The sequence below is a fragment of the Lissotriton helveticus genome, chromosome 10 (assembly GCF_964261635.1).
Source record: "Lissotriton helveticus chromosome 10, aLisHel1.1, whole genome shotgun sequence".
NCBI lineage: Eukaryota > Metazoa > Chordata > Amphibia > Caudata > Salamandridae > Lissotriton > Lissotriton helveticus.
In genome coordinates this window covers 23240434-23268049 of record NC_136071.1, presented here as the reverse complement: position 1 = coordinate 23268049, position 27616 = coordinate 23240434, and the positions used below count along the sequence as shown (strand labels likewise).

Genomic DNA, 27616 nt, shown 5'->3' with positions numbered 1-27616 from the left:
TTGTACACTCAGAGGGTTTCCCGAAATGCCCGCTTCTAATTCATACAACACAACATCCTGCACAGGGCGTACCACACCGCAGCCAAGCTTCATAACATTTATCTTGAGGCTTCGCCAAGCTGCCCACTCTGCAACACAGTTGGGACGGAGATACTGCACATGTTCTTGAGTTGTCCGTTGGCCCTTGCCAGAAACACAGGCCGCACTAAACTCATCTGCATGGCTGGCGGTGTGTTAGGACATTACAGATGCTGAAAGGCCGAGGAGTGGAGTGCTACGAATCACTTCATTGACCTGTGAGTGTTCAAGGATACTTCAGGTTGTTAGGGAATTTGAAAATAGTATTGTTTTAAAAGATGTTGCTGTTCTGGTTGGCCATGAGGGCAGACATTTACCTTTAAGCATCAGCGAGCATTCGCGTCTACATTTAGATTAACTGTTTTTTAGGTCTCGCGCCTGCGATGCATATGGCAAAGCCATATGCATCGCGCCAGGCGCGATACTATAGTTGCGGAGTCTGCTTCCCAGGAGACAGAGACTGGCGCGCGCACGCTCAGGAAAGCGATCGGAGCCGGCCGCGCGCGCGCGTTCCCAATCTCCTGTCTCTCTGGCGAAGCAGCTGAGCCGCGATCTTTCTTCTTCCCTCATCGTCTCGAATCTTAGATGACACAGAAACGATCAGCACCAGCCGAGCGCAGTGTCACAGAAACCCCTGGATCCTGTGAAAATGCATCGGGTAAACAAAGATGCTGTATGATCTGTGACTCGCCAGTGGTAGCACGGTAGAAGCAGCGCCAAGAGGACAGCAACACTTCCGCCTCAGAGCGCAGTCTTTTTAACGCTGATTTATTTGTCTTTAGAAATGTATTCCCCCTGCCTCCCCCCACCCCTGTCGGGCCGCCTTGCCACGCCCCCCTAAACATGAAGTTTCATAACCTGGGGAAGCTTAAAATATAAGCGGCGCCAAGAGGTCAGCAAAGCTTCTGCCTCAGATCGCATATTTTTAAACGCTGATTTATTGATATTTAGAAAAAGAGACAGTTATTCCCCCGCCTCCCTGCACCCCCCACCCCGGCCGGGCTGCCTTGCCACACCTCCTATTCCTGGTACTGAACTTTGAGGGTCTGGGTGCATGCGCAGTGCAGGCTTGCCGTTTGCTCGGCTCTTTTAGCGGTGCGGGGGGGTCCGAGCTGCCGACATCAGGCACAACAGTATCACCGGCAACCGGAAGCAGAGCGACGAGCCCGGGTGAGCAGCTGTAGCCCCGCCCTGCAAGGGAGCCATGTGAAGCTCTTGAATCTGGGAGGAACGACTGAAGCAGAGTCTGCTGTGGGGGTGAGTGCTGGCTATGTCAGGGGGTGTATGGCAGGAGAAGAGGGGTGCACCAGCAGACTGTGTAACAAATCATTGATGAGTGATAGGAGGGGCTAGTTTCTGACATCCACTCCATAACAAGGCATTGAAATGAACGCAATAAAGATTGTTACTTCTTGTCAACGTCTATATAGACACAAGTGTGCACCTATTGGAAGCATATACTCACAACTCAGGCTGCCTAAACACAGACACACAGCAAACGTCATTAACTATTGACATCAGCCAGAATTCACAGGAAACAATGCAAAACCCAAAGTACAAATGTACATTGACAATAAAGTGATGAGGACCACATTTCTCAACGAAACATGCACAATAAAGGCATCTTCTCAGGAACATTCTGCACCATAAACATGTACAAGAAAAAACCATAGCAGAGTATTTATTGGCAGTAATCATCTAAGTAAACTTCGCATAACCTCCACGTGCTCTACTTCTGAATTATGAAACCAGACAGTCTCAGTAAACAGTTTCTCCCATGAAAACGTAACAGATGGATACAACCAATCAGTGGCATTGCATCACACAGCGTTGAATGCAATTTCTTTCTTCGCATTGACATTACCCAGCGTTGGTATCAATACTGCAGATTGCCGTGGCTAAAAGTCCTCACAACACAAATTACACTCGCATTTCTCTTCTTTATTCTTCCTTGGGCCGTATGATGAACATCCTTTTCTCCACATCATCATAACATGACAAGTATTTTGTCAATGAACAAAGTGATGAAACCCCCATATTCTCTACAAAACCCCATCCCAAACACACAGATGGAAGTATTTCTTCGTAGTCAAGCACTTATAAAGATTACAACATTTACATTACAACAGGTCCTTTTCTATTGCTATACATCTTGTATCCTCAGCCCTCCTTTTCAAACCATCCTTTTATTTATCTGTGTCTCCAGCCTTGAATGGAAAGTTAGTTTCCCATTCCACACTCCTTCACGGGACCTGCCCCGGCCACAAGCAAAGTTCTGAGCAGAACTGCTGAAAAAGAAAAGTGAGGTAATGGTACCCGTCAGACGGTGAGTAAAATACAATGTACTGCAGACACATGCTATGCAGGCAGTGCTACTGTCTCCATGCTGCTCTCTGTGTGTGTCATGTTGCATGTGAGGGAGAATGTGCACAAGGCTCTGCAAACAGGGCACTAGAGGGACCAAACGCTCGCTACACAATTGTGAGCTTGTCTAAGGGTCATTTAGAAGTGCACACCTCCTGGAAGTATCTTTTTGTTGACAGATCACAAAAATCTATTTGTCATTAATCATACATTTTATCTGTAAACCAGAGCAGTTCTAGGACAGATCCCCAGATCAGACTCAAAGTGTACATTATCACACACACCAATGTTGTTACACCGCATCCTGAAGGTGTATCTGCTCCCAGCAGTCAAGTGAAAGTTCTAACCTCCCGCATTTATAAGACAGTCCACAATGTCAGACAAACTTAAGTATCCATTGCATTATGCCTCTTCTTTGTAACTTCTGACCCTTATGCCCTTTCTAGTGGACTCAGCGTCTTCACACTATGTCTTCCTCAACCTAGACAACTCTACATGCCAGAACAATTCTCAAATAGGCAGAGTCTCTCCACATTGTGCCTTCCTCAGGTTGGCCTGCTCCCTCAGTGCCCCACCAGGAACTTCATGTTATCATCTAGGTGCCTGGATAACATTTCTTGATTCTGACAGACACAGGATCTTGAGGAACCACATGGCATCTCACACAGAAGCATGACAAGACCTGATCCCAGAACAAGGAAGGAACCAGGTGACCCACAAGGTACAACACCTGTTCACCTCTTTTCCAGTACTAGCAGTGTAAGCGATGAATGTAGCACTGTACAAAAACTGCAAAGCTTAACAAAACCAAGGACATGCATATCAAGCCCTTGCAGAGCACTTTTTTTTAAAGAATATATATATATATATATATATATATATATATATATATATATATATATACATATCTATGCTTTTTAACTGTTCCCTAGTCTAATGTCAACCTGGTTCTATTACAAGAGTATGAGTCACAGAGACAAAGTTCTGCCTGCAGTTGATTTTCAAATGCTTGGAACAGACCTGTCAAGTTAGCAAAGTCCTTGCATGAATACTCGTCCAGTCCAGGTTTTTGTTAGGTCTCGACTATTCTATCCCGCAGGGATAAATAGACAAGAGTAATGTAGTTGAAACAAACTCTCTGACTAAGAGGATTCCAAGCCGGATTCCTCCCAATGCATGTTGTCTACTGAAGCGTTAAGCTTCGCCAGGCGCGCGCTTGGCCTGCTTATTCCCTCCCACTCCTGCTTGCTCCCCTGCTCCCCCTCCCCCACGCCTCGCACCAGACTACCATTTGCCGCACGCATCAGACTTTCACGGCCCCACATTATTTTCACTTTCGCGGCAAACAGCCTGCCCATTTGATGCGCCTCTAACAGCTACAGTAATGAGCCGCTGTGCCGGCCTCCAACTTGCCCTCCTTCCCTCCTCCCCTACAGCAGCTGATCAGCAGCATAAACTGCCGCTGCAGATTTAAATGTATTTTCTGTTTACTTCCCTTCGCTCCCCCCACGCATGTATACTTTCCGTTCTTCAATGTTTTCAGGAATGTGTGAGTTAAAGTGCAGTGTTTTCTTTGTTTCCGCCTGGGGTATACTTTGCACACGGTGCTTTAAATGATGTGCTTTTGTTTGTATTGCTTCTTCTCCAGCCTACATTGGATGCATTTTTACAAACAATGTTAATTTTAAAGCAAAACTTTAATCATGGTTATTCTATTTAAAAATAAAAAAAACGGGGGAGGAGGTAAACGTGTTATGTTATACATTTCTGAACATAAAATGAAGCCCCACAACTTATCAGTTGTGTGCCCGTCCTCCTCCATCTGGCTGAGCTCCATGCAGCATCAGCAGACCTGCGTCTACCATCAGCTCTTCCTCCCCAGCCTATGTTTCTGAGAGTCTGGGCTCCTCTGTCGGGAATCTACCTTTAATTTATCTTGAATGGTTGTTCAGCGCACGGGAAGATACATTTATTATTTATGTGCATGGTAACCTTACTCCATCACAGCAACATACAACTCGAAGCCCTGGTACATGAAATCTACCCTTGTGCTGTACTACCACTGTACAAGCACTCGTTCTCTCTTCTCTTTTCTCTGTCAACATTTCTCCTCCTTCTGGGTATCTTTCTATTCCATTGCTCTCCTCAAATACTAACTAGCTCTGTCTTTGTCGCATATTTATTTGCCCCTACACAGACACTCTTACCTTGCTGTTTCATTCTCTATCTCTGACCTCAGTACTTCTATATATATTACATTATACTGATTTCGCACTCTGTCCACACAGTTTGATATATGCCCCTTACCACAAATTCAGTCTGACCTCAGAATATTTCTTAAACAACGAGGGGTTGGGCAATATCTACGCCTAAACAGCACCACCACAGCATTACTCAGCACACAACAATATCGCTCAGGGCCACCACAGCATCACTCAGCAACACCACAGCATCACTCAGCAACACCACAGCATCACTCAGCAACACCACAGCATCACTCAGCAACACCACAGCATCACTCAGCAACACCACCGCCTCACTCAGCACCATCACAGGATCACTCCGCAACACCACATCATCACTCAGGGCCACGCATGATTCACTCAACACCACCACAGGATCACTCAGCACCACCACAGGATCACTCAGCACCACCACAGCACCACCACAGCATCACTCAGCACCACCACGGCATCACTCAGCACCACCACAGCATCACTCAGCAACACCACAGCATCACTCAGCAACACCACAGCATCACTCAGCAACACCACAGCAATACTCAGCAACACCACAGCATCACTCAGCACCACTCAGCACCACCTCATCTTCACTCAGCACCACCTCATTTTCACTCAGCACCACCACAGCATCACTCAGCACCACCACAGCATCACTCAGCACCACCACAGCATCACTCAGCACCACCACAGCATCACTCAGCACCACCACAGCATCACTTAGCACCACCACAGCATCACTGGTTCAAATATGTTCTCTCAATGTTTCAAGCTTTATTACAAATGTCACAAAAAGATGTTATTTGACTTCTGTTCTTGGATTTTCGTCACAATAAAATACACTGAACATAATCCTCACAAAAGTTATTTACAAAAGTTTAAGCTATTGCCATTATAAATTACAATAACTTTTATTTAAGTATTAAATATTTAAAAAAATTAAAAGCCATTGTTATTTGTAATAGCAATACATGTAAGTCACTTAAATACAACACATATTGCATTACAAATGCTATAGGTGTCACATTTGCGAAAGTTATGACTATTGGCATTGTAAATGACAAAGCTATTATTTTCACTATTTTCAAAACCAACACATACATAAAAAATGTGTCATTTACAATACCAATAGCTCAAACTTTCCTAATGCGAGACCTATTGCATTGCAAATGCTTGTTTAAAATATGATTGGACTGCTGAGTACATCAAAATGGGTTGCACCAGCAATAGTCGCCCAAACAAAAAAATAGAGATGAGACTTTGTGCTGACCTTAGTTTGCTCAGCAAAAGAATTTTGGGGCCATTGCCGTAGATCTTTGATATTTTGGCACAGATTGGTGATGCATGGCATTTTTGGGCCATAGACTTAGTCAGCATGCCACGAGGTTGCCTTTTTTGAGGAGTCCAAGTCACTTTACCACATTCATTACATCTTTTAGGGTTTTTCTATATATGCAGATGCTTTCCTGTTTGCCTCAGCAGCTTTTGTTTTTAGTAATTAGTGTACGATTTGTGCAGAGGTTTGAGCAGAGTAAGTGCATTTCAGGATGTATCCCAACTTTTACTAGGACTGTTGAAGAGCACAATCTCGCTCTTGATTGCTTGATAAGCACCCTATAAAGGAATGGCAGTACATGACCGTAAAAGAGGTTAAATGAAACTGTTCACCTAACTGTGTCGAGTATCTGGCTCATCTTGGCCAAGGCTATCATGGATTCTCCCCAGCCTGTATGTATTGACCAAGTAGACCATTTTGAGTCACTTTAAATAATATGTGTTAGACAATGTGGTTTCAATCATCACTGAACCATTGAAGAAACTATTGTGCAAGGGGGAGAAATTTGTTTGGACCGATGTGGGAAAGCATGCATTTGAGAAAACAAATTGTTAATGCAGTTGCTATGTAGCCGTAGATTAATGGGAACATTGTGATAGCTGTTGATGCAAAGATATAAGGGGTTTGTTGCTGTACTCAAGCAGATGGTAGTTGCGAAAGAGTACACTGTGGCTTTTGTTTCTATGGCGCCAAAGAATTCAGAACAACATTACAGCGTGATTGAGAGGGAGGAACTTGCATGTGTTCGAGCCTCTTCACATTTTTGCACTTAACTGTAGGGGACAGGAATTAATTCTTTATACAGACCACAAGCCTCTAATTGATCTTCTGAGTGAAAATGGTATGGGGAGAGCATCTCCAAGACTAGTCATGCTATTGTCATGAGTTTAACTTTGAAATTCGTTTTGGTCCAGGGCAAAATAATGCTAGGGTGGATTTCTTGTCAAGATTTGCAATGTAAAGTACTAGTGATGTTACATTGATTGTGTAAGCTGAATGTGTGATTGGCTTGTTGAGTGACAATCTTGTGACTGCCAGTGCTATCACCTATGATGAATGTTTGACCACTATGCATGCAAATAATGTGCTTGAAGAGACAAAGAACTGTATTCTATAAGGGTGGCGCATGGTGCATTACCTCTAGGGAGATTTGCAATCATAAATGAAAGTTCAAGATGAGCACCGCATTGAGTCGAAATTTGTTCTTAAAGGTGAGTGTCATGCTTCTTGTAGGTTTCCAAATAGGTTGATTTCTTTTGCACAGGTAGGGCATCAAGTTATGACAATCAGAAAGAAAAGCCTTCGCAAAAGGTATTGGTGGCTAGCATTTCACACTTTCTCAAACATTTTGTGGAATATTGTTTATCCAGTATTATGGGTGTCTTTCATAGATTCACATGCCTGAATCATTCCCCGTCGTCGAGATGGGGAGTCCCCGGTACATAGAAAAGTAATGTCCTATAGACATACATAGAGAAAAGTAGGCCTAACGGCCTTGCCTTAGTAGCCTATCTATGTCCTTTTGTAAAAAGGACCACATTCCAGAAGGTAGCCAATCAGCTACCACCTCCCTCTAGAACCTTCCTGTCAGTAGCCTCAGTCTCTCCGATTTTTTTACCGCACGTTGTGCTAGGGAGTCTCCACCTGAGTTCTCCTCAGGTTTCCTAGTTTTATCTCTTTTCCTCACAGAAATTGGATATTTTCTTCAAAACTCAACTATGACTGATCAACAGAAGAAAGGACTCTTCAGGGCTTGCTCATCTTGTGGTAAGAAAAGACTCCACGTAGATGACAAGCATGAAACTTGCCTTTACTGTCTTTATCCTGATCATTCACCCAAGGAATGTCGAATTTGTAGAACATTCTCTACAAAGACACTTAAAGACAGAGAAGGAAGACTGCTCCTCTAGTTGAACAGACTTAAAACCAGAGACGACCTGGAATCTTCAGAGGACGGTGAGATGGCTTCAGTTTCCTCAAAATTATCCTTGAAGAGGCCAAGGGTTGCTTCCCCTAGCCCTACAGACGTTCCTCCTAAGAAGACTGCCAATAAGTCTTCAGAGGCAAGATCTACAACGTCTGACAAGGAGGCTCCTTCTTTCAGGAAGCCTGTGCAGTCGTCGACCACGATTTCGTCGACGCTTCCCTCAGTGCTGAGGAAAACCATCTCCACAGTCTGTCTCTACATCGACGACGTTAGCGACGACGGCGTCGTCAGCATATTCAGCATATTCATCTACGACCACTCCGTCGACGGCAGGTAAGCCGGTGTCGTCGATTGTCCTCATGAAAAAGCACTCGACGTTGCTTAAGATTCCGTCGACGACTACGACGACAGCGTCGACGACTAAGCCAAAACCGTCGACGCCTGCATCGTCGACGAAGACTTCGACGACGGTAGAAACATCGCCGTCGACGAAGACACTGCCGTCGAGCGCCCCATCGACGACAAAGACACCGTCGATGAGCACATCGCCAACGACGAAGACACCGTCGACGAGCACACCGTCGACGACGAAGACCCCGTCGACGAGCACACCGTCGACGACGAAGACAGTCGACGAGCACACCATCGACGACGGGACAAAGGTACCGTCGACGAGCTCACCGTCAGCAATCGGAAATCAGTCGACGACGACACCGTCGACGCCATGGAAACAATCTGATTTGGTTCCACCCAAAAAGAGTAAAAAAAATCCCGTTACACCGGATTTAACATCTCCAAGTAGGGTTAAAAAATGACCCCCATCCTGTCTCCTACAAGACGGCGAATCGGACGATGACCAGTACGGTCAGGCCACCCTCGGATCTCATCGTAAAGTGTCAAAGCACAGATGAAGATGGCGATGATGCAGTGTTTACAGAGGAATCTGTACATTCACAGGTACAGACGCAGGTCACACCTATGGTGTGCCTTCCAGTATCTATAGTCTCGGACCTCCAGTACTTGATCCAAGACTACAAGAAGCGATTTCCTGAATCGTCAACTGAGAAAACTCCAGTGTCATCTGGGCCGACCTCATCTCCAAGACCGAGACCGTCACCTTTGGTGATCCGTCGGGAGAGAGAAACACTACAACATATCCTGTCTTCTGATGAGAACCAGAAGAAGGGGAGGTACGGGACGACCAGTCTGACCACAGAGATGATGAAGACTACATCGCTCCATCTCCAGCCACACCAGAACCCACTACTTCGGATTCCCCGCCGGCAGACATTGGCGGATTCCACAATTTAGTGGAGCGAGCAGTCACCAGATTCCACATGACTATGGAATCACATGAAACAGACGGTTTCCTATATGATTTTAAAGACCCAGTCAGAAAAACAACAAGATCAATTCCAATCATTGATCACATATGGGAACAAGGGAAACAATTGATGCAGACACCAGCCTCGGTCTCCGCAATGGTACCTAGACTAGACAAAAAATATAAGGCACCATCAACAGCACCAGCATGCCTTACTGGACATCCAAAGCCAGATTCTGTAGTCACCCAGGCGGCTCAAAACAACTCTAGAAACCCGTCCTCTCCATTGTCAGCACCACCAGACAAGGAAGGCAGGAAACTAGACGGTATTGGCAAACGCTTTTCAACCACGTCAGCCATGACCATCAAAGTAGCTAACGCCATTGCACTACTAGGGCGCTACAATAGGCAATTGTGAGAGGACATTGCCCCATATCTGACAGAACTGCCTGATAACTTAAAGGAGGAAGTTCAATCACTCCTTAAGGAGGGACAAACGTCGGCATCAGAACTTATTGATTGTGCTGTAGATGTCGCAATGACCGGCTTCAGACAACTAGCAGGTGCCGCGGTCTTGCGAAGACAAGGGTGGCTCAAGGCGACATCCTTTCGTCAAGAAGTACAAACTAAAGTACTCGACATGCCCTACGACGGCCAACACCTCTTTGGGGAGAAAATAGACGAGGCCTTACAGACAATCAAAAAAGACACGGACACTGCACGAGCGCTTGGCACGTTGCAGTTTAAAAACCAGTCCTTTCGAGGGAACAGGGGTAGAGGTCAGCCCTCTTATAGAGGATCATACTAGAGCAAACCCTCATACTCATACAACCAAGGCCGATCGCAATACCAGCAGCGACAACAGCCACAAGGACGTCAGACCTCGTACGGGAGGTCTAACTACAGGGGAAAAAATCAAAGGAAACCCACTGGCGGACACCAATGACCGTTTCCGGCAGCCAGTCCATCCACCATCTCGTTCTTTAAAAATTGGAGGAAAACTAACACACTTCCTCCACAATTGGAGATCAATAACAACAGATCGGTGGGTGCTCCAATTGATCCAATACGGGCATTCATTGGAATTCAATTCAATTCCCCCGATAACTCCTCCTCGCAAGCTCCAACACAGGCACTTACGATTACTCCTTCAAGAAGTCTCTTCAATGTTAAAGAAAGGAGCAATAGAGCGAGTACCATCAGCTCACAAGGGGAAGGGATTTTATTCCCGCTTCTTTCTAATACAACAGAAACGGAAAAAATGGAGGCCCATCCTAGATCTCAGGGCACTCAATACATTCTTGAAGAGCCAATCGTTTCGGATGGTGACTATCCAAGAGATCTTAGGCTCACTAGAGGAAGGAGACTTTATGACGTCTTTAGATCTACAAGACGCGTATTATCACATCCCAATTCACAAACGCCACAGAAAATTCCTCAGATTCGCAGTAGTGGGACAACACTACCAATTCTGTGTCCTCCCATTCGGCCTCAAATCGGCACCTCGAATTTTCACGAAGTGCCTCTCCCCTGTGGCAGCTTTCCTACGGCAGAATGGACACCAAGTCTTCCCCTACCTGGACGACTGGCTGGTGAAAGCACCATCTATGACAGGCGCAGCAGAGTCTTCCAACGCCTGTCTCAAACTTTTCCAACAACTGGGCTTGACGCTCAATCACGAGAAGTCTACCTTACAGCCTTCCAAAGCCCTTACCTTCTTGGTGCAACTTTGAACACGGAATGTTCAAAAGCATTCCCATCACAAGAGAGAAAACACAAGCTGATTGCTCTGGCCACCGCAGTGGCTTCAAAGAAAACCCTACTGGTCTGTACTTTCAAGTCCCTGCTTGGGATGATGTCCTCGTGCATCCTGCTTATTCCACACTGTCGGCTCAGGATGCGCCCTCTGCAAGAGGCCTTGACCAGGCAGTGGACTCAGAGCACAGGCTCCTTCGAGGATCACATCGTGAATACTCAACAAATCATCAAAACCTTACTCTGGTGGAGGACGCCCAAAAACCTCTCTCAAGGGTTACCATTCCTGCTACCTGCAACTCCACACGTAATAACTACGGATGCCTCTAGAAGGATGGGGAGCGGTCCTTCAAGAATTACAGATCAGCGGCAAGTGGACGGACCAGGAGCGGCAGCTCCATATCAACCTCCTAGAGCTGAGGGCAGTTTTCCTATCTCTGCAGGCCTTCCTCCCGCGCATCACAAACTCACCAGTGCTTGTCAGAACAGACAACACCACGACTATGCACTACTTGAACAAGCAGGGAGGGACGCATTTGCTAGCATCACGCGAATCGCAGAAAATTTGGAACTGGCTAGTGCTACACAATATCACGCTGACAGCAGAGTATGTCCCAGGCAAGGACAACGTCATAGCAGATGCTCTAAGCAGACCGAGATCCCTGTCCCACGAATGGGAACTCGATCAGAAAGTGCTGAATCTCATCTTCTCAGAATGGGGGGAGTCCGCAGATCGACCTCTTGGCCACCAGGGAGAACGCCAAATGCCACAACTTCCCAAGTTGGCATCCCCAGTTGCGGTCCCTCGGAAATGAATTTTCCATCGCCTGGCGCAACGTGTTTGCGTACGCATTTCCGCCATTCCCCCTCATACCAAGAGTCATTCGGAAAATGAAAACTGAGCGATGCACACTGATTCTGATTCCCCGTTCTGGCCGAGAAAACATTGGTTCACGGACCTCCATCGCCTCTCAGTCCAACCACCAATCAATCTGGGCCAACATCCATCCCTACTCACGATATCCAAAGGTCAGGTACTGCACCCGAATCTGAAATCTCTCAGATTATCGGCATGGCTCCTGAGCACCGAGAATTCTACCAACTAGACATTCCGCAGGAGTGCAAGGATGTCCTCGCGAAAGCAAGAGCAGACAGCACAAACAAGACCTATTCCTTGAAATGGAAACGCTTCTGCATTTGGTGTAAGGACAAAGGTCTCCACCCTTTCAGGGTTACTCCAGAACAGCTATTGCCATATCTGTTACACCTGGCACAATCGGGACTTGCACATGCCTCTATCAGAGTTCATCTGGCAGCGTTTTCCTTAAGGGGCTCTACAGATCCTTCCCTCGACCAAGAAGAGTTCTACCAACATGGCATCTCAATGTGGTACTCAATCAATTGATGAAACACCCTTTCGAGCCAATCCATAGGGCGGATCTCAAATATATCTCCTGGAAGACAGCCCTTCTATTGGCTCTGACCTCAGCTAGAAGGGTCAGCGAACTACAGGCTCTTTCCATACAAGATCCTTTCATGCAGTTCAAAGAGGATAGAGTGATACTAAGAACAAATCCTCTATTTACTCCTAAGGTCCCGTCGGACTTCCATTTAAATGAGCCATTAGTCCTCCGTTCATTCTTCCCAAATCCAAGTACCGCAGCTGAAATATCCCTGCATTCCTTGGACCTGAAGAGGTGTCTTAAGTTTTATCTAGACAAAACAAAGCATTTCAGAAAAACGAATCAGTTTTCATCGCTTTCAGTTGATGGTTCTTAGTCGTATGATATGTATTATCTCAGACTGCTTACACTGTTCCATCAGACATGTGCATAATATATTGCTTGCTACTCTGATTCAGGCATGTGAATCTATGAAAGACGCCCATAATACTGGATAAGAAATGCGTTACCTGTAACTGCAGTTATCCAGTATTGGTGTCTTTCATAGATTCACATGCAACCCTCCCGCCTCCCCTGGAAGGTCTCACCTCTCTCCCTCTAACATATATGACGCCTACCTAGCTTGGTGCGTACGAAAATCTGAGAGACTGAGGCTCCTGACAGGAAGGTTCTAGAGGGAGGTGGTAGCTGATTGGCTACCTTCTGGAATGTGGTCCTTTTTACAAAATGACATAGGTTACTAAGGCAAGGCCCTTAGGCCTACTTTTCTCTATGTATGTCTATAGGACATTACTTTTCTATGTACCGGGGACTCCCATCTCGACGACGGGGAATGATTCAGGCATGTGAATCTGAAAGACACCAATACTGTATAACTGCAGTTACAGGTAAGTAACGCATTTCTTGCGTGGGCCAAGCATGGCAAGAGTTTGCGTCTTCAAATTGGTGTCTGTTGAACTTTTTAATGGTGCATGGGAGAAACTTGAAATAGATGTCATAGGCCCATTCAATTGTCTTCCTTCTGGCAATACGTTCCTAATTGTTCTTGTAGTTTTCCATTGCAAATGTGTGCACTATACATTTCTTAAGGAACCAAACACTGAAATAGTCAGCTTTACTTGAACAAAAACTTTTACACCTAAAGGTTTTCCTTGCACCCTTGTTTCTGACAACAGTGTGCAGTTTGTCTCTTGTCAGATGCAGAAATGTCTCTCAGCTGCTGGAACTGAACATTACACAGTGGCACTGTGCAGTCCTCAAAGTAATGGAGGGGCAGAGGGAGTGAATGCGTTGTTGAAGGACACCATATAATTGGAGTTTTTTTCTCAAAATTAGGCCTGGAAAAGACACTCTGGGGTAGGGTGAGGAACTATGTCTCAGCACGTTCCATGGCAAGCATCGGTCCTATCTAACATTTGCAGATCCAGTCACAAAATTAGTTCTCGGCTATATCTCTAGTAAAGTTAAGGTTGAGGTGACCGATTTGGTTGCAGTGAAAGAGACATGTTGAAAATGTCTAGAAGGAGAGTGAAGAAAGAATTGGGACACGTGTAAAAAGTTTCGTTTTAGGTTGGACTTCCTCTGAGATTTTGTCATCCTGGTGTTCTTCCGAAGGGTAGATGTAGGTTTTATTCTCTTGTTTGTGTTGTCCGAGTGAATAGAAGTCCTATCACTGTGCTTAGTGGACATTGATGAAACAAAGGTGAAGGAGAGTGAGAAAGGAGCAGTTGGGCAACATAAGTTGTTTCATTTTCATTACCTGTGGATATTCTGAACTTGGAAGCGAGTGTTCAACGGGAAGAGCATAGCACTGGTTCTAATTATAGTATAGTAATTGTGAGGCACCGCACATTCCCTTATCAAATGAGTCAGGGAGTTCCTGTATGAATGGAAAGTGTGAGTGTTCCCTTTTGAATGGTGACGTTTCCTCTGTAGTTACTGATAGTGGTGAGTTTGTGGAACATACTCCTGTCATGGATGTGCCATCTGCACTAAGATCTTCCAGAATGACTCAGAAACCTATTTTATTTTCAACTTTGTTATATTAAACATAATTTCTTTTCTCCATTTAATAATTTGATGGTCATTATGGTTCCATGTTTACTCCCTTACGTTACTTTTGTTTGTTTTGAAAATTTTACTTTTGTGCTATAAGGGAGGAAATGTGTTATATCTGCTTCACTTGCTTTTTATGATGCCTGCGTGGAATGCTATGCCAGCTTGTTGTGTTCTGGACGCCTGATGTGACCGGTTCAAGGTTCGAGAGCTAACGGACACTATGATGCTGTCACTGACATTGTTGTACTTCTGACTATTTCTATGGTATATCTTCCATTTTTAATTCAGTTTACTCCTGCGTTTATCTTAGCACGGTTTGAAATACTCCATCCTGGATTGCTCAAGATGCATTCAATTCATAAATGCATTTGAGCCTTAGAGTTCTGTAGTAGGGGATCTCTGTGTATAGTCATAATCTAGTGAATAGTCCCGCCCATGTGCGTGGACCCCGGAGCAATCAAAAATAATCTCTTACAGTGTCAAAAAATGCAGAAAATGCATAGACACTTAAGAGAGAATTTAAAGACAGATAATGCAGCCAAAAGGCTACACTGTCCAGTACTTCAACTAGAAATTCCACCATAAAATCCACAAAACAGCAAAGCCTGTACAGATTTCCCTTGCTTAACAGCAAAATCCCTCAGGAATGATAGAGAGAAGAACCTGGACAGACAAGCCCCATAGGCTGCCATTATGTGGCTTAATTAGGATACTGCGCCTTTAAGGAACCTTCCAGAACCTTCTCTCAGTATCCCAGAATGCATAGCAGGTCCAACTTAGCCTCAGTTCTTTTTTCCGGCTCCTGCAAGCAGGACCCTGGAGCATTGAGCTCTCCCTTTTCAAGGGTTTTTGTTGGTGTTTTACACTGATTTCGAATTTTGGTACTTTTAAAGTACTTTGGTGACTTTCTTTCTGTGTTTCTGCACTCTTTGTTTGTCCATAATGCCTGCATTATTCGATAAATGCCCTGAGTGCTCAAGAAAGAAGGCCAGGTCAGACTCCCATGAGGTCTGTATTCTCTGCCTTCCCTCTTCCCACATTCCTGAGGAGTGTGTGATCTGCAGAAGCTTCTCTGGAAGAACCCTGAAGGAGAGGAAGAAAATCAGGCTTCAGGGACTTGAGGAGAGAAAGTTGAAGGCACGAGGTGGGTCAGGAGGGGCTCCTTCTACCCATGCTGAGGCCTCTGGGGGGCTCCCCAGGGGCAGGAAGACCAGCCCTCGCCCAAGGTCTCCGTCTGGGTCAGTTGCGCTGACCACGACGTCGAGGGGACGGTCAACGGCCAGTTCCAGGTCTCCCCAGGGCTCTGGGTCGAGAAAACGTCGCCCGTCGACGTCGAGGAACGTGTTCCGGCCGCCGTCGAAGCCGGTGTCGATATCCTCGTCGTCGCTGTCGGCGTCGAGTGGTCGACATCGGAGGGCCCGGCGTCGGCGCTCGCCGTCGAGGCGACACCGCCGGTCGCCGTCGAGGACATCGTCGTCGAGGGGATCCTCGTCGTCGAGGTCGCCGTCGAGACGGAAGGCGTCTCCGGCGCCGAAGAGGTCGACGTCGAAGCATTCCAAAAGACCGACGTCGAGACGGTCAAGGAGATCGACGTCGAGAAGGTCAGAGAGGTCGACGTCGAGAAGGTCCAAAGGGTCGACGTCGAAGCGATCCAGGAAGTCGACGTCGAGGCCGGCGAAGAGGTCGAGGTCGCCGTCGAGGCACCATCGCCCGTCGTCGAGGTTTCGTGGCTCGTCGATCTGGTCGGGGTCGACGTCGAGACGGAGACACGGTTCGACGTCGAGAAGTGTGATTCGGTCGACGCCGAAGGACCGTTCGACGTCGAGGGGACATCGGTCGTCGTCTGGACACCGGTCTTCAACGTCTGGAGGTCCTAAGGACAGGCCCAGGACTGTGGGGGGCTCCCCACGCTCTGGAAGAGATGGTGGCTCGCCGGGACCGGCGCATTCCGGGGTGGATACTCCGATGAAGCCGTCTACACCTCCTCCGCGGCCTGCTGTGCCGAAGGGTCCTCCTCCGAAGGCCCCTACCCCGCCTCCGAAGCCGGCTCCGCGGGACCCGCGTCCGGTTGCTCCTCCACCCCCGATCCCACCGAGGGCGGTGTCGATGCCTAAGTTTCCGACGCCTCCGAAGAAGACTCCTAAGAAGCCTAGAGCTCCTGACCCTGGGAGGCCGAAGGAGCGTCCGAGGCCCAAGAGGTCGAGGTCTCGCTCGGGGAGACGGGACAGATCAAGGAGTGGCCGTGGATCTTCCTCACGATCCAGGCGTCATCACAAGAGACGTCGGTCCAGGTCACGTTCTCCATCTGGGACCCGTTCCTACTCGCCCACGCTGTCCGATTCGCCGGAGACTAGGGTGTCTCCGATAGACGATATAAGCACATTTCAGGAGGTTCTCCTGCGTGGTGCGGCGAAGTTGGGCATTGAGGTTGAAGCACCTACGGCTTCTACCTCGGTGATATTTGAGACTTTACACAAAAGGCACTTGTCTCGCCCCCTGTTACCTCTGGTGCCGGGGCTCCTTGAGCCCGCCGAACAGCTATTCCTGACGCCGGCAACGGTGAAATCTGTGCCTTCCAGGATCCTAAAAAAGTACAGGGCTCCGGACTCAGACCCAGCCTTCTTGAGGAAGGACCCGGTACCGGATTCAGTCATCGTGGCTGCTGCTCGGAAGCTTCATGCCACCTCCCCTGCGTCCACGGTGCCTCCGGACAAGGAGAGCCGGTGGATCGATTCTGCTGGTCGCAAGGCGTGTGGGACATCCGCCTCGTCCATGAAGGCCGCCAGTGACTCGGCTTTGCTGGGACGTTACGACCGGTCCCTGTGGGACTCGATGGAGCAGTTCGCCGACCTCGTCCCTCGAGACCGCAAGGAGGACTTTGTGGAGATCGTCAAGGAGGGGATGCTGGTCTCTAATCAGGCCATCGGCGCCGCAGCGGACATATCATTGCTGTCCGCGCACGGATATTGCCACGGGATTCACCAGAGACGCCATGCTTGGCTCAGGTTGACGTCATTGAAACCGGAAGCACAGCAACGCGTGGCGAATCTCCCGTTTTCCGGAGATACCCTCTTCGGGAAACACGCGGATGATGAGATGGCCAGGATGAAGGCCGAAGCGGAGACCCTGACGGCAGTGGGCTTGGAGAAGCCCAAGGAAAAGAAACCCTTCCGACAGTACCAACGTCGGTTTGGGTCGCAGGGTCGTGGAAGGGGGCAGTCTGCTGGACAACATCAACAGCAGCAGCAGCAGCAGCAGCAGTACAGGCGGCCCTTCCAGAAGCGACAGGGTGGTAGAGGTCGTCAACAGTCCTCTACCGCGACCAAGGGCCCGGCCGGGTCCCGTCCCTGAGCTGTTACTTCCCCCTCGTCCGTTACCCGCTCCGGTGGGGGGAAGCGTTCAATTTTTTCTGGCAGAGTGGAGAAAAATTACTCAGGACAAGTGGGTGCTGAATATTGTTTGCAATGGATACAGTCTACGTTTCACCAGCCCTCCTCCATCGATTCCTCCCGTCAGCTCGCAGTATCAACTGCACGAGCTTCAGGCGGAGGCGGACGTTCTGCTAAGGAAAAGGGCGATCGAAGACGTACCTCTGTCTCAAAGAGGAAGAGGTCTGTACTCTCGGTTCTTTCTTGTCCGCAAGAAGGACAAAAACGAGTTCAGGCCCATTCTGGATTTGCGGCAGGCAAACAAGTGGATTCGCAGAGAAAAGTTTCGCATGCTGTCGTTGCATCAGATCTACCCTCAGCTGCAACGAGGAGACTGGATGTGTGCCATAGATCTACAGGACGCATACTTCCACGTGCCCATTGCATGCAAACACAGAAAATTTCTGCGCTTTCAAGTCGGCACCAATCACTATCAGTACACGGTGCTACCCTTCGGACTGAAGTCTGCACCCAGGACATTCTCAAAATGTATGGCAGTGGTAGCGGCGCACCTGAGGAAGAACAAGGTGTTTGTCTACCCGTACCTGGACGATTGGTTGATCAAAGCCTCCTCCTTCTCGGAAGCTCAAGCACACTTCCAGAAGACGTGCGTTCTCTTGAACAAGCTGGGGTTGCACATCAACATGTCCAAGTCGGTCCCGATTCCGGTGCAGTGCATCCAGTACTTGGGGGCCTCCATCAATACGCTGTCAGCAAGCGTGTCTCCTTCGGAAGAGCGACGTTTATCACTCGTTCGGAAGGCTCAGGCTCTCATGAAAACTCCGTCTACGACTGTGAGGACGGTGTCTTCTCTACTGGGATCGATGGCCTCTTGCATCTTTCTCACTCCTCACGCGCGGCTACAGATGAGACCTCTGCAGGAGTGCTTGGAGGATCAGTGGGACCAGAGGAGAGGTTCTTGGGACGACAGGATACGACTGTCTCTACATGCTCTTCAGTCTCTGAAGTGGTGGTGCTCGAAGGAGAATCTCCTCAGAGGCGTTCCCTTCCACAAGGACATTCCCACGCAGACCATCGTGACGGATGCGTCTCTCCAAGGTTGGGGGGCGCATTCCGGAGACCTGCAAATTCAAGGGACGTGGTCCCCGACGGAGTCCACGTACCACATCAATTTCCTGGAACTGAGAGCTGTTCACTTGGCACTGAAGGCCTTTCATCCGTCCTTTCAGACCAACTCTCTGCTTGTTCAGACGGACAACACGACGACGATGTATTACCTCAACAAGCAGGGGGGCTCGAGATCGCGCACTCTGTCGCAGGAGGCGCAGGCGATCTGGCACTGGCTTCTGGCTCGAGGACTGTCGATTACGGCCACCCATCTGCCAGGTGTGCAGAATGTTCAGGCAGACGAACTGAGCAGAATCGTGCAGGAAAACCACGAATGGGTCATAAACGACGAAGTACTGGGAGAAGTCTTCGCAAGGTGGGGAACTCCAGACGTAGATCTGTTCGCCACCGCCGAAAACAGCAAATGCCGAGGCTTCGCCTCCAGGTACTACCAGCCAGGGACGCTGGGGAACGCGTTATGGATCAACTGGTCGAACAGCTTTCTGTACGCTTTTCCACCAATTCCCCTGATTCCGGCGGTTCTCATCAAGTTGTCTCACTCCAGGGCGAGGATGATTCTGATTGCCCCGGAATGGCCCAGACAGTGGTGGTTCACGGACCTACTTCACCGATCTCTCCTTCCTCACATGAAGCTGCCGTGCAGGCCGGACCTTCTCACGAAGTTCGGGGGGCGGATGGTGCACCCCAACCTCTCGTCTTTGAGTTTGGCGGCATGGCTCCTGAAATAGTACAATATGGCCATCTGAATCTCCCAGAGGATTGTATGGGCATACTGAAGGAGGCTAAGCGACCTTCCACTAGGACTTCCTATGCTTACAAGTGGAAGAGGTTTTGCATCTGGTGCAAGTCTAAGAACTATGACCCTACGTCATGCAAGGAGGATGTCATCCTTCCATATCTGCTTCATCTGGCGCAGTCGGGCCTTAATGTCCATTCCATTAAGGTTCATCTGGCTGCTTTGACTGCCTACAGGAAAGGACCTTCACAGACTTCCTTTTTCCAGATCCCTGTGATCAAAGATTTTTTGGAAGGCTTGAAGAAAGTGTTCCCTCCTGTCAGGCTTCCTTCGCCTTCATGGGACTTGAATGTGGTGCTGTCCAGGTTGATGAAGGAGCCTTTTGAACCCATTCATAAGGCTTCGTTGCAGCACCTGTCCTGGAAGGCGGCGTTCCTCGTGGCCATTACATCGGCCCGCAGGGTGAGTGAGATTCAGGCATTGTGTTGCCAAGAACCTTATACTGTATTTCATAATGCTAAAGTTGTTATGCGTACTCACCCTAAGTTTCTTCCCAAGGTTGTTTCTGATTTTCATATCAATCAGACTATCACTTTGCCTACGTTCTTTCAGAACCCTTCCTCTCCGGCGGAAAGGTCCTTACATTCCCTGGATGTGCGGAGGGTGCTGAAGTTTTATCTTGATAAGACTAAAGATATTCGTAGGTCAGACCAATTGTTCATCAATTATGGCTCAGTCAGGACGGGTCTTGCTACCTCTAAACAGTCCGTCTCTAGGTGGATTGTGTCCTGCATTCAGTTGTGTTACTGCAAAGCTAATAAGACCTTAGGGGGCAAACCTAAGGCTCATTCCACCAGGGGCAAGGCTGCTACGACAGCTATGCTCCGTAATGTTCCCATTGCAGAGATCTGCAAGGCGGCCACTTGGAAGTCGGTCCATACCTTTGCTAAGCATTACTGCCTGGACTCTGATGCCAGGGCAGACGCTCAGGTTGGGCAGGCTTCGCTGCGGAATCTGTTCGCACAGTAGTGGCGTTATTTTACTCTCCACCGCCGCTTGGTGTGGGGATGGGCTTGCCATTCTATTCACTAGATTATGACTATACACAGAGATCCCCTACTACAGAAGGAGTAGTTTCTGTCCTGTAACTCCAGTTCTGTAGTAGGGGTATCTCTGTTATAGTCATAAGCGCCCTCCCGCCTCCCCGGTGGAGTGTTGTTCATGATCATAATGCTACAGGTCTGGCGTTTTCTACGCCTTCGAAAAGAACTGAGGCTAAGTTGGACCTGCTATGCATTCTGGGATACTGAGAGAAGGTTCTGGAAGGTTCCTTAAAGGCGCAGTATCCTAATTAAGCCACATAATGGCAGCCTATGGGGCTTGTCTGTCCAGGTTCTTCTCTCTATCATTCCTGAGGGATTTTGCTGTTAAGCAAGGGAAATCTGTACAGGCTTTGCTGTTTTGTGGATTTTATGGTGGAATTTCTAGTTGAAGTACTGGACAGTGTAGCCTTTTGGCTGCATTATCTGTCTTTAAATTCTCTCTTAAGTGTCTATGCATTTTCTGCATTTTTTGACACTGTAAGAGATTATTTTTGATTGCTCCGGGGTCCACGCACATGGGCGGGACTATTCACTAGATTATGACTATAACAGAGATACCCCTACTACAGAACTGGAGTTACAGGACAGAAACTACTCCTTCCCTTGCAGTATACTTCTTTTATAACTTCCATCAAATAATTCTGCTTAAACTATACTTAAAATGGCTACAATACTAGCCATTTATTCCATAAAGCTGCAGACATAGCAGTTCGCTGTCTCGTCATCTCTGCTTCGTAAGGCACGGTCTGTACAGAGAGAGGTGTAGACATGTATGGCGGAAAGGTGCGATAGAATATTGTTTGATTTTATGTAAACATTCCACTAGTCTTCGTATGCCCAGTTTTAGATAACTCACTAATTGCAGGGCAAATCCACTGAAGACGACGTGTAATGTAAGGAAAAGACCAAAAGAATTGCACGACGTTGCTTTTGGAAATTGAATTGTAGAGTGGTTTATCCACAATAATCAGGAGGTTGTTTGCACCAGTGTGACTTTTTGTATATCATTTCCCACAGAAAAATCCAAATATCAATTTCTAGTTGATATGAAGATTTCAGCTCTTCTCTAAAAGTAATGGTAGCTTCAGAGTTTCCTCTTGGGTAGATGCTGTGGAGAAGCCACAACATGCTGGAGGGAGCCTTGCATGGCATTCTAGACAAGCCAAAGGAAACCTAGGTCACATGTTGCACTGGATGATCTGCGTTTTATTTTCTTATATGCACAGAGGAAATACAGTATCGTCCCATTCTAGTTTATAAACATGTATTGAATTGTACCCTTAATGGCCAAGTGGTGTCTGCCACAAGATTGTTCCTCTCGGTGGATTTGGGAGCATTGTGGGGATGTTTGATTGCGATCAGACATAACTTTCCGGAATGGTTTTTAATGTTTCATTTCAAGTGTTGGGGAAGCATGCATGCATGTGCTGAGCGCCGTTGAATTTCGATGGATAATCCCTATTGATTCCACTAACAAAAAATATCTGACTAACGTCAGTGCCTAGAGAATCTCTCCAGGCACTGACATTAGTGGGTGTTATTACCCACGATTAGTGCCTGTGACCATCCAGGCCTTTGGGTGGGCAGTAAGTCCACTGAACTATTTTACAAACTGCTTGAGGCCGTTTCTGCTGGTGGACGGTCAGGTGTACCTGGGTCTGAGTATAGAACAACATTGCAAGAAGCTGGAGGTTCATCTGTCTTGAATTGTGTTCCTATCTAGACTGCAGAAGTTGCCCTCGCCAACTTGAAGGGGAAGTATGAGAATGAAAAGAGTCTGATTTCAGAAACCATGCTGAAGCTGAGGCACGAGCTGAAGGCTCTGAAGGAAGATGCTGCCACCTTCTCCTCCCTCCGAGCAGTGTTTGCCAGCAGGTAAGCCCCCTTGTGTTCACTGAACTTGGGATCTGTTGGTATTAAATGTGGCTAGCTGCCGCTGTTTGTGGGTTCATTCAAGTATAACTTAAATTGATTAGAGATATAGGGTGACGTTTGACAATATTCCACGTGGTTGGATCTTGGGAAGCTACTGACACAGGTGGGTACCACAAAATACTTGGCCTTGGTGACGGATATTGGGCCAAAACACTTTCAGTTTAATTTTTAGGTCTAAGTGTTGCCTTTTGAATTGCCATTCTGTTCTCCCAGATCAATTTGTTGTAACTATAGATAGAGTACTGTTTCAAAACACTCAAGAGTATGTGATGTTCATCTAACACTAACAAGCACATCCACTATTTGTAGAACTCATTCATGGGTGAGCTGCTTATACAGTTTAAAGATTAGAGTATGCCATCCTTTTGAATCCTGGACCTAAAAGGATATGCCCTTTACAGCACTCTTTCAAATGAAGTTGGGCAACGCTTTAACTTGCGCCCGTTCCATGCATGTGTAGTTTAACTGGTACAGATTTTATTTTTCTTTGTTTTCTGGGACTTGTAGACCTAAATGTATGCAACAAAGTCTCTAGTCAATTATCTACTTAGTTATAGACCTAGGGCACTTTAGAGAGATCCATTCAGGTGGAAAATACCAAGTTGTTACATATGAAGCTCTGCCCTTGTTGGAATGTAATCTGTGAATAAAGTGAGGCAATTTTACAGACACAAAGCCCAAGCAGCCCACTGTAAATGTTTCTGTCTGCAACAAAGGCCACTCACTATTTGCATAGTGTGGGAAGCCCAGTAATGGCTTTTTAGATGCTACATAAGTACCTTTTGAGCATCTTAGTTTAAAATCGGGTTCATCACAGACACCAGCACCAATCCGTTGAAGTCTGTCCTTGAATTGATTGCCGCTCTGAACCACTGCAACCATGTTCTGATCCAACAACAGTAGCAAACACTTTTTGAGGTCTACACATGGACTAAAGTGTTGGAGCACAGTTGAAATAGAGGGCCAGGGCTCGAAAAATCCAAAAAATGGTACTAGTCCTACTGGACTAGTACCTTACAAAATGTCCTAGACCTAACTGCAACCTACTTGATCTTCGTCGAGCAAATGTGAAAAGATAACAAGATTTAAAGGCATCTTTATTGCTCATTAACTTTGTGAGCAATAAAAATGCCTTTAAATCTTGCTATCTTGTCACATTTGCTCAGTTTTCTCAGACCGAACAATAGTTGCTTTGTTTTCCTATTCGCCAGAAAGGGCGAGTAGGTTCTAAAAACAGCTCGACCTTGTTAAATTTAGCTTGACTATGCGAGCGGTCGAATGGAATTTTCGAACCCTGAGGGCGTTAGATACATTTCTCAATTTAAGATTAACAGCTCTTTCACTTGTTTACCACACTCGGAGTGATCAGCATAAGGAGTTGAATAATGAAGCGCCGACACAATAGCTGCTCTTTCCCCAACTCTGGATCTGATTAGTCCTTGTTTTCGTGCTGGTAATGCCATCCTGACTGTGTGGATCTGCGAAAGATACTAGTGCTGGATAGCTACTCTAGCAGGGAAGTCTTGCGTTCACCCAGCCCTGGATAGCACCTGTACACTGGACGAGTGTAGGAAGGTAGATCCCTGACTATGGTTGCCCCCAACTTTTTGCCTGGTGTTTTGCTGGTTTTCTGACTTAGTTGACCTGGGGCCCTGCTATTCAGGACCCAGGCCTACTGCTCTCTCTGTAAAATGGATTCCATGTACCTTAGGTACATATCTAAATTGGATACTGAGTCACCTTATCAGTCCCTGTACAGTGTACCTTAGGTACCCAGGGCATAGGTGTACCCAGGGCCTACCAGGGGCTGCAGCATGTATTATGCCACCCCTGGCTGGCCATCCAAATCTGACACAACTGGCTGCACGACAGCTGGGGCAAGGTGGTGTAATCACCCTTTGCTTTAGATATAGTATACCTATATCTAACCCTAAAATGGACACACAGATCTCCTATCAGTCACTCCTATGGCAGGCCTTGACAATCCTGAAGGCAGAGTGCTTGGAATCGTGTGAGATAGGGCTCTGGCATGAGCTGAGCCTGTCTGCGGCTTTCGGGATCCATCCCTTAGCCGTTTCCATGATATCGCATACCATATACTCTTAAGTGCATTATAATCCTCGCGGTTATATGCCAACTCTGGTATCGCTTTATCAAAACATGTCGAGTAAGGTGTCATACGAATTGGAATACTAACCCCTCGCCAATTCTGGCGACGGGGTTAGCATTCCACCCTTCTAGAGGGACACGACATGTATGTAACCCCTAACCCCGGTTAAAGTCAAACAGAGCCTCAGCTCCACAAAATGGATGCTGCCACCGAGACACAAGTCTGCCCTCCTGCTGCTGGGAGTCCTCCCAGAGCAGGAGATAAGGACAAAGGGTTTCCTGCCAGGGGCGGTGCCAGCACCGTCCCAGACAGGATTTTGTGTATTGTAGGTAGGCAGGGCTTCAGAGGAAGGTGACTGCACGTGGCACCCCGGTGCTCACTGTGCATAGGCTGGCTTGAACCAGTTCCAGGGACACTCCAGACCCTGTGCTGGGGAAGAGCCCGCCAAGGAAGTGGGTGTAACCACCCCCCTCCTGGTCCCACCCATAGGGCAGGACTTAGTCGCGTGCCAGCCCCCTTTTCCCAGATAAAGGTAGGGACTGGCCCCCTTCCAAATCAGATCATCTTTGGAATCAAGACACGACTTTCCACGAAAGGACTTCACGATTTCTTCTCAAGATTCTCCCTTGTGGCTAAGGAGTAGTCACCCTGCATCCGCAGGCACCATCTAAGAACACTGCGGTCTGCTGCACGTCCTTCCTCCGGAATCCGACTGCCCAGCTCGACGAGAACCGGCTTCCCTGGCACCTCTGACCTCTACCCACCTCTACAGCCAAGCTGAGAACCGTGGGTGCGACGAGACCTCGAGGGACCGGCCATCTTCAAGACTGCACGACTTCTGCACAGCAAGCCCGCCGAGTAATTTCCTGGTGAGTGCTTTGGGGTCCGAGAAGCCCCGACCCTGAGCAGCTCCAGCACCGAAGTGCCGCCTCCCAGCATCTCCACGATCTGCGTGGGGCCCTTCTGCTTTTTGCTGCTCACCGCGTTGTTTGGCTACTAGCCCGCTGGCTTGTGGCCTTCCTGACGACGCCCGACAACATCACTGCTGCTGGTCTGGTTGCTCCAGACTGGCCCTTGCTCCCTTCCAGAAGAGGAGCACCCCGGACCCTCCTGGTCCACTCAAGACGCCATTTTGAGTCCACCGCGTGGGCTTGAATTTGCCAAGGCTTGTTGCCCATTCCTGGGTAACTTCGACGCCGACAGCTTCGTCCATCGTGGGACAGCTCGCCTCTCCATCCTGGTCGCCGACAACGCCTCCTGGTCCGTGAGATCTGCAGAGCCAGCGTCGCCCACTCACCTAGTCGAGGTGACTACCATCCGGTGCCCTCCTGGTGCCCACTGACTACTGGCTAGTAGTCACGAACTTGGTCCCCTCTGCTTTCAGGTGTCATCCATCTTCCAGATCCAGGCTTGGATCAACTTGAACTATCTTCACTGGTCGCCTGCCAGCATCTTTCTTCCGGGCTCCTGGTCCGGCAACGAGGATTCCCGACGTCTTTTGAGACCTATGCAGCTGCAGCCCCTGGGCTAGGTAACTTCGGCACTTCGGTGTCCCAGCATAGCCTCACTATCCAAGGGTCAGGATCCACTGTCGTTTTCTCCCTACCAGGTCGGGTTCGCCCGTGAACACTAACTTTGCCTTTACTAGCTTCCATAGACTTTGTCCCGCATCCCGCGTGAGAGTGCACACTCTGCACCCGAGTCCCCTAGGTCTCCTAGAAGTAATCTACCGATTCTATAGTCAAGTCCTAGCGATTCCAAAGCCTATTAGTACTGTACTTACCTGCTAGTAATTTCGCATTCCACTTTTAGAATATATGGTTTTTCGTGCCCCTCGGGCATTTGTATATACCGTGCTAACTTTAGTATTTTCGTAAGAGTTTTGTTGTGTGCCTAGCACCCTGTCCTCATAAAGAGTACAGGGTTGTTGTGATTCTAATAAATACACTGTTTATTTTCATAACACTTGTGTGGTGTCCTTTCACTGGGTGTTCAAGGGGTAATGTGATGGTAAAACAGCTGGCTTAACACGCCCTCTAGAGTCTTAGCCTTAGACTGCTCGTATCCATGCTACTAGGATAGCTGGTCTATAAGGTTGACTTACAACCAATCATCAATAAGGGTTGTTTGGACTGATATATAGTGATCACTAGAATAGTGAGCACTGCACATCAGGCCAACTTCTCACAACGAGGAAGTATAAACTATGTGGTGCTGATGATTGTATTATAACCTGGATATTCTATTAACCTACAGAAGCTTAAAAGTGCAAGTAAGCTAATCAAGGCCCTCCACATGGAGCAGTTTTTCTAGTTTAGATGGAAGGGATATTACCTTCACAGGAAGCTCGATATAACTTTGTTCAACACATCTTAAGAGCAAGGAGGGCCCCCTGGATGCAGGGGACACGGACTCTGAGAGTTCCCATATAGTGCTGTGCATGTCCACACTAGTTGGAATAGTGCTGTGGACGGGCCTCTGGAGTGTATGGGAGAAAGAGATGGCCTTTGTAAGTTTTTGCCCAGAACCGCCAGTTAAAGAGATCTGCTGGCGTGCTACCAGGCATGTTTTCTCTACAATGATCAACAGCCCAACTTGCGGAGCAAATAAATGATCCAATGGTTGGAGACTTGGAGGCACGCAGCTCTGGTGGCAAGCCGTTCATTGTTAGGGTAGATGTGGTCCACTGCAGCGAGAAGGCTAGTCATTAGATTGGTGAAGACATGGAAG

The 27616-nt window shown here is 47.8% G+C and overlaps 1 protein-coding gene across 1 annotated transcript in view; it reads left to right on the top strand.

The window, feature by feature from the left end:
* The window catches only part of LOC144785787 (protein bicaudal D homolog 2-like), a 140251-nt gene that overhangs the window by 64456 nt on the left and 48179 nt on the right, over positions 1–27616 (top strand). Inside the window, exon 7 of the mRNA XM_078664597.1 lies at positions 22565–22716. Within this exon, the coding sequence (XP_078520723.1) occupies positions 22565–22716 (152 nt within the window). The remainder of the gene's footprint in view (positions 1–22564; positions 22717–27616) is intronic.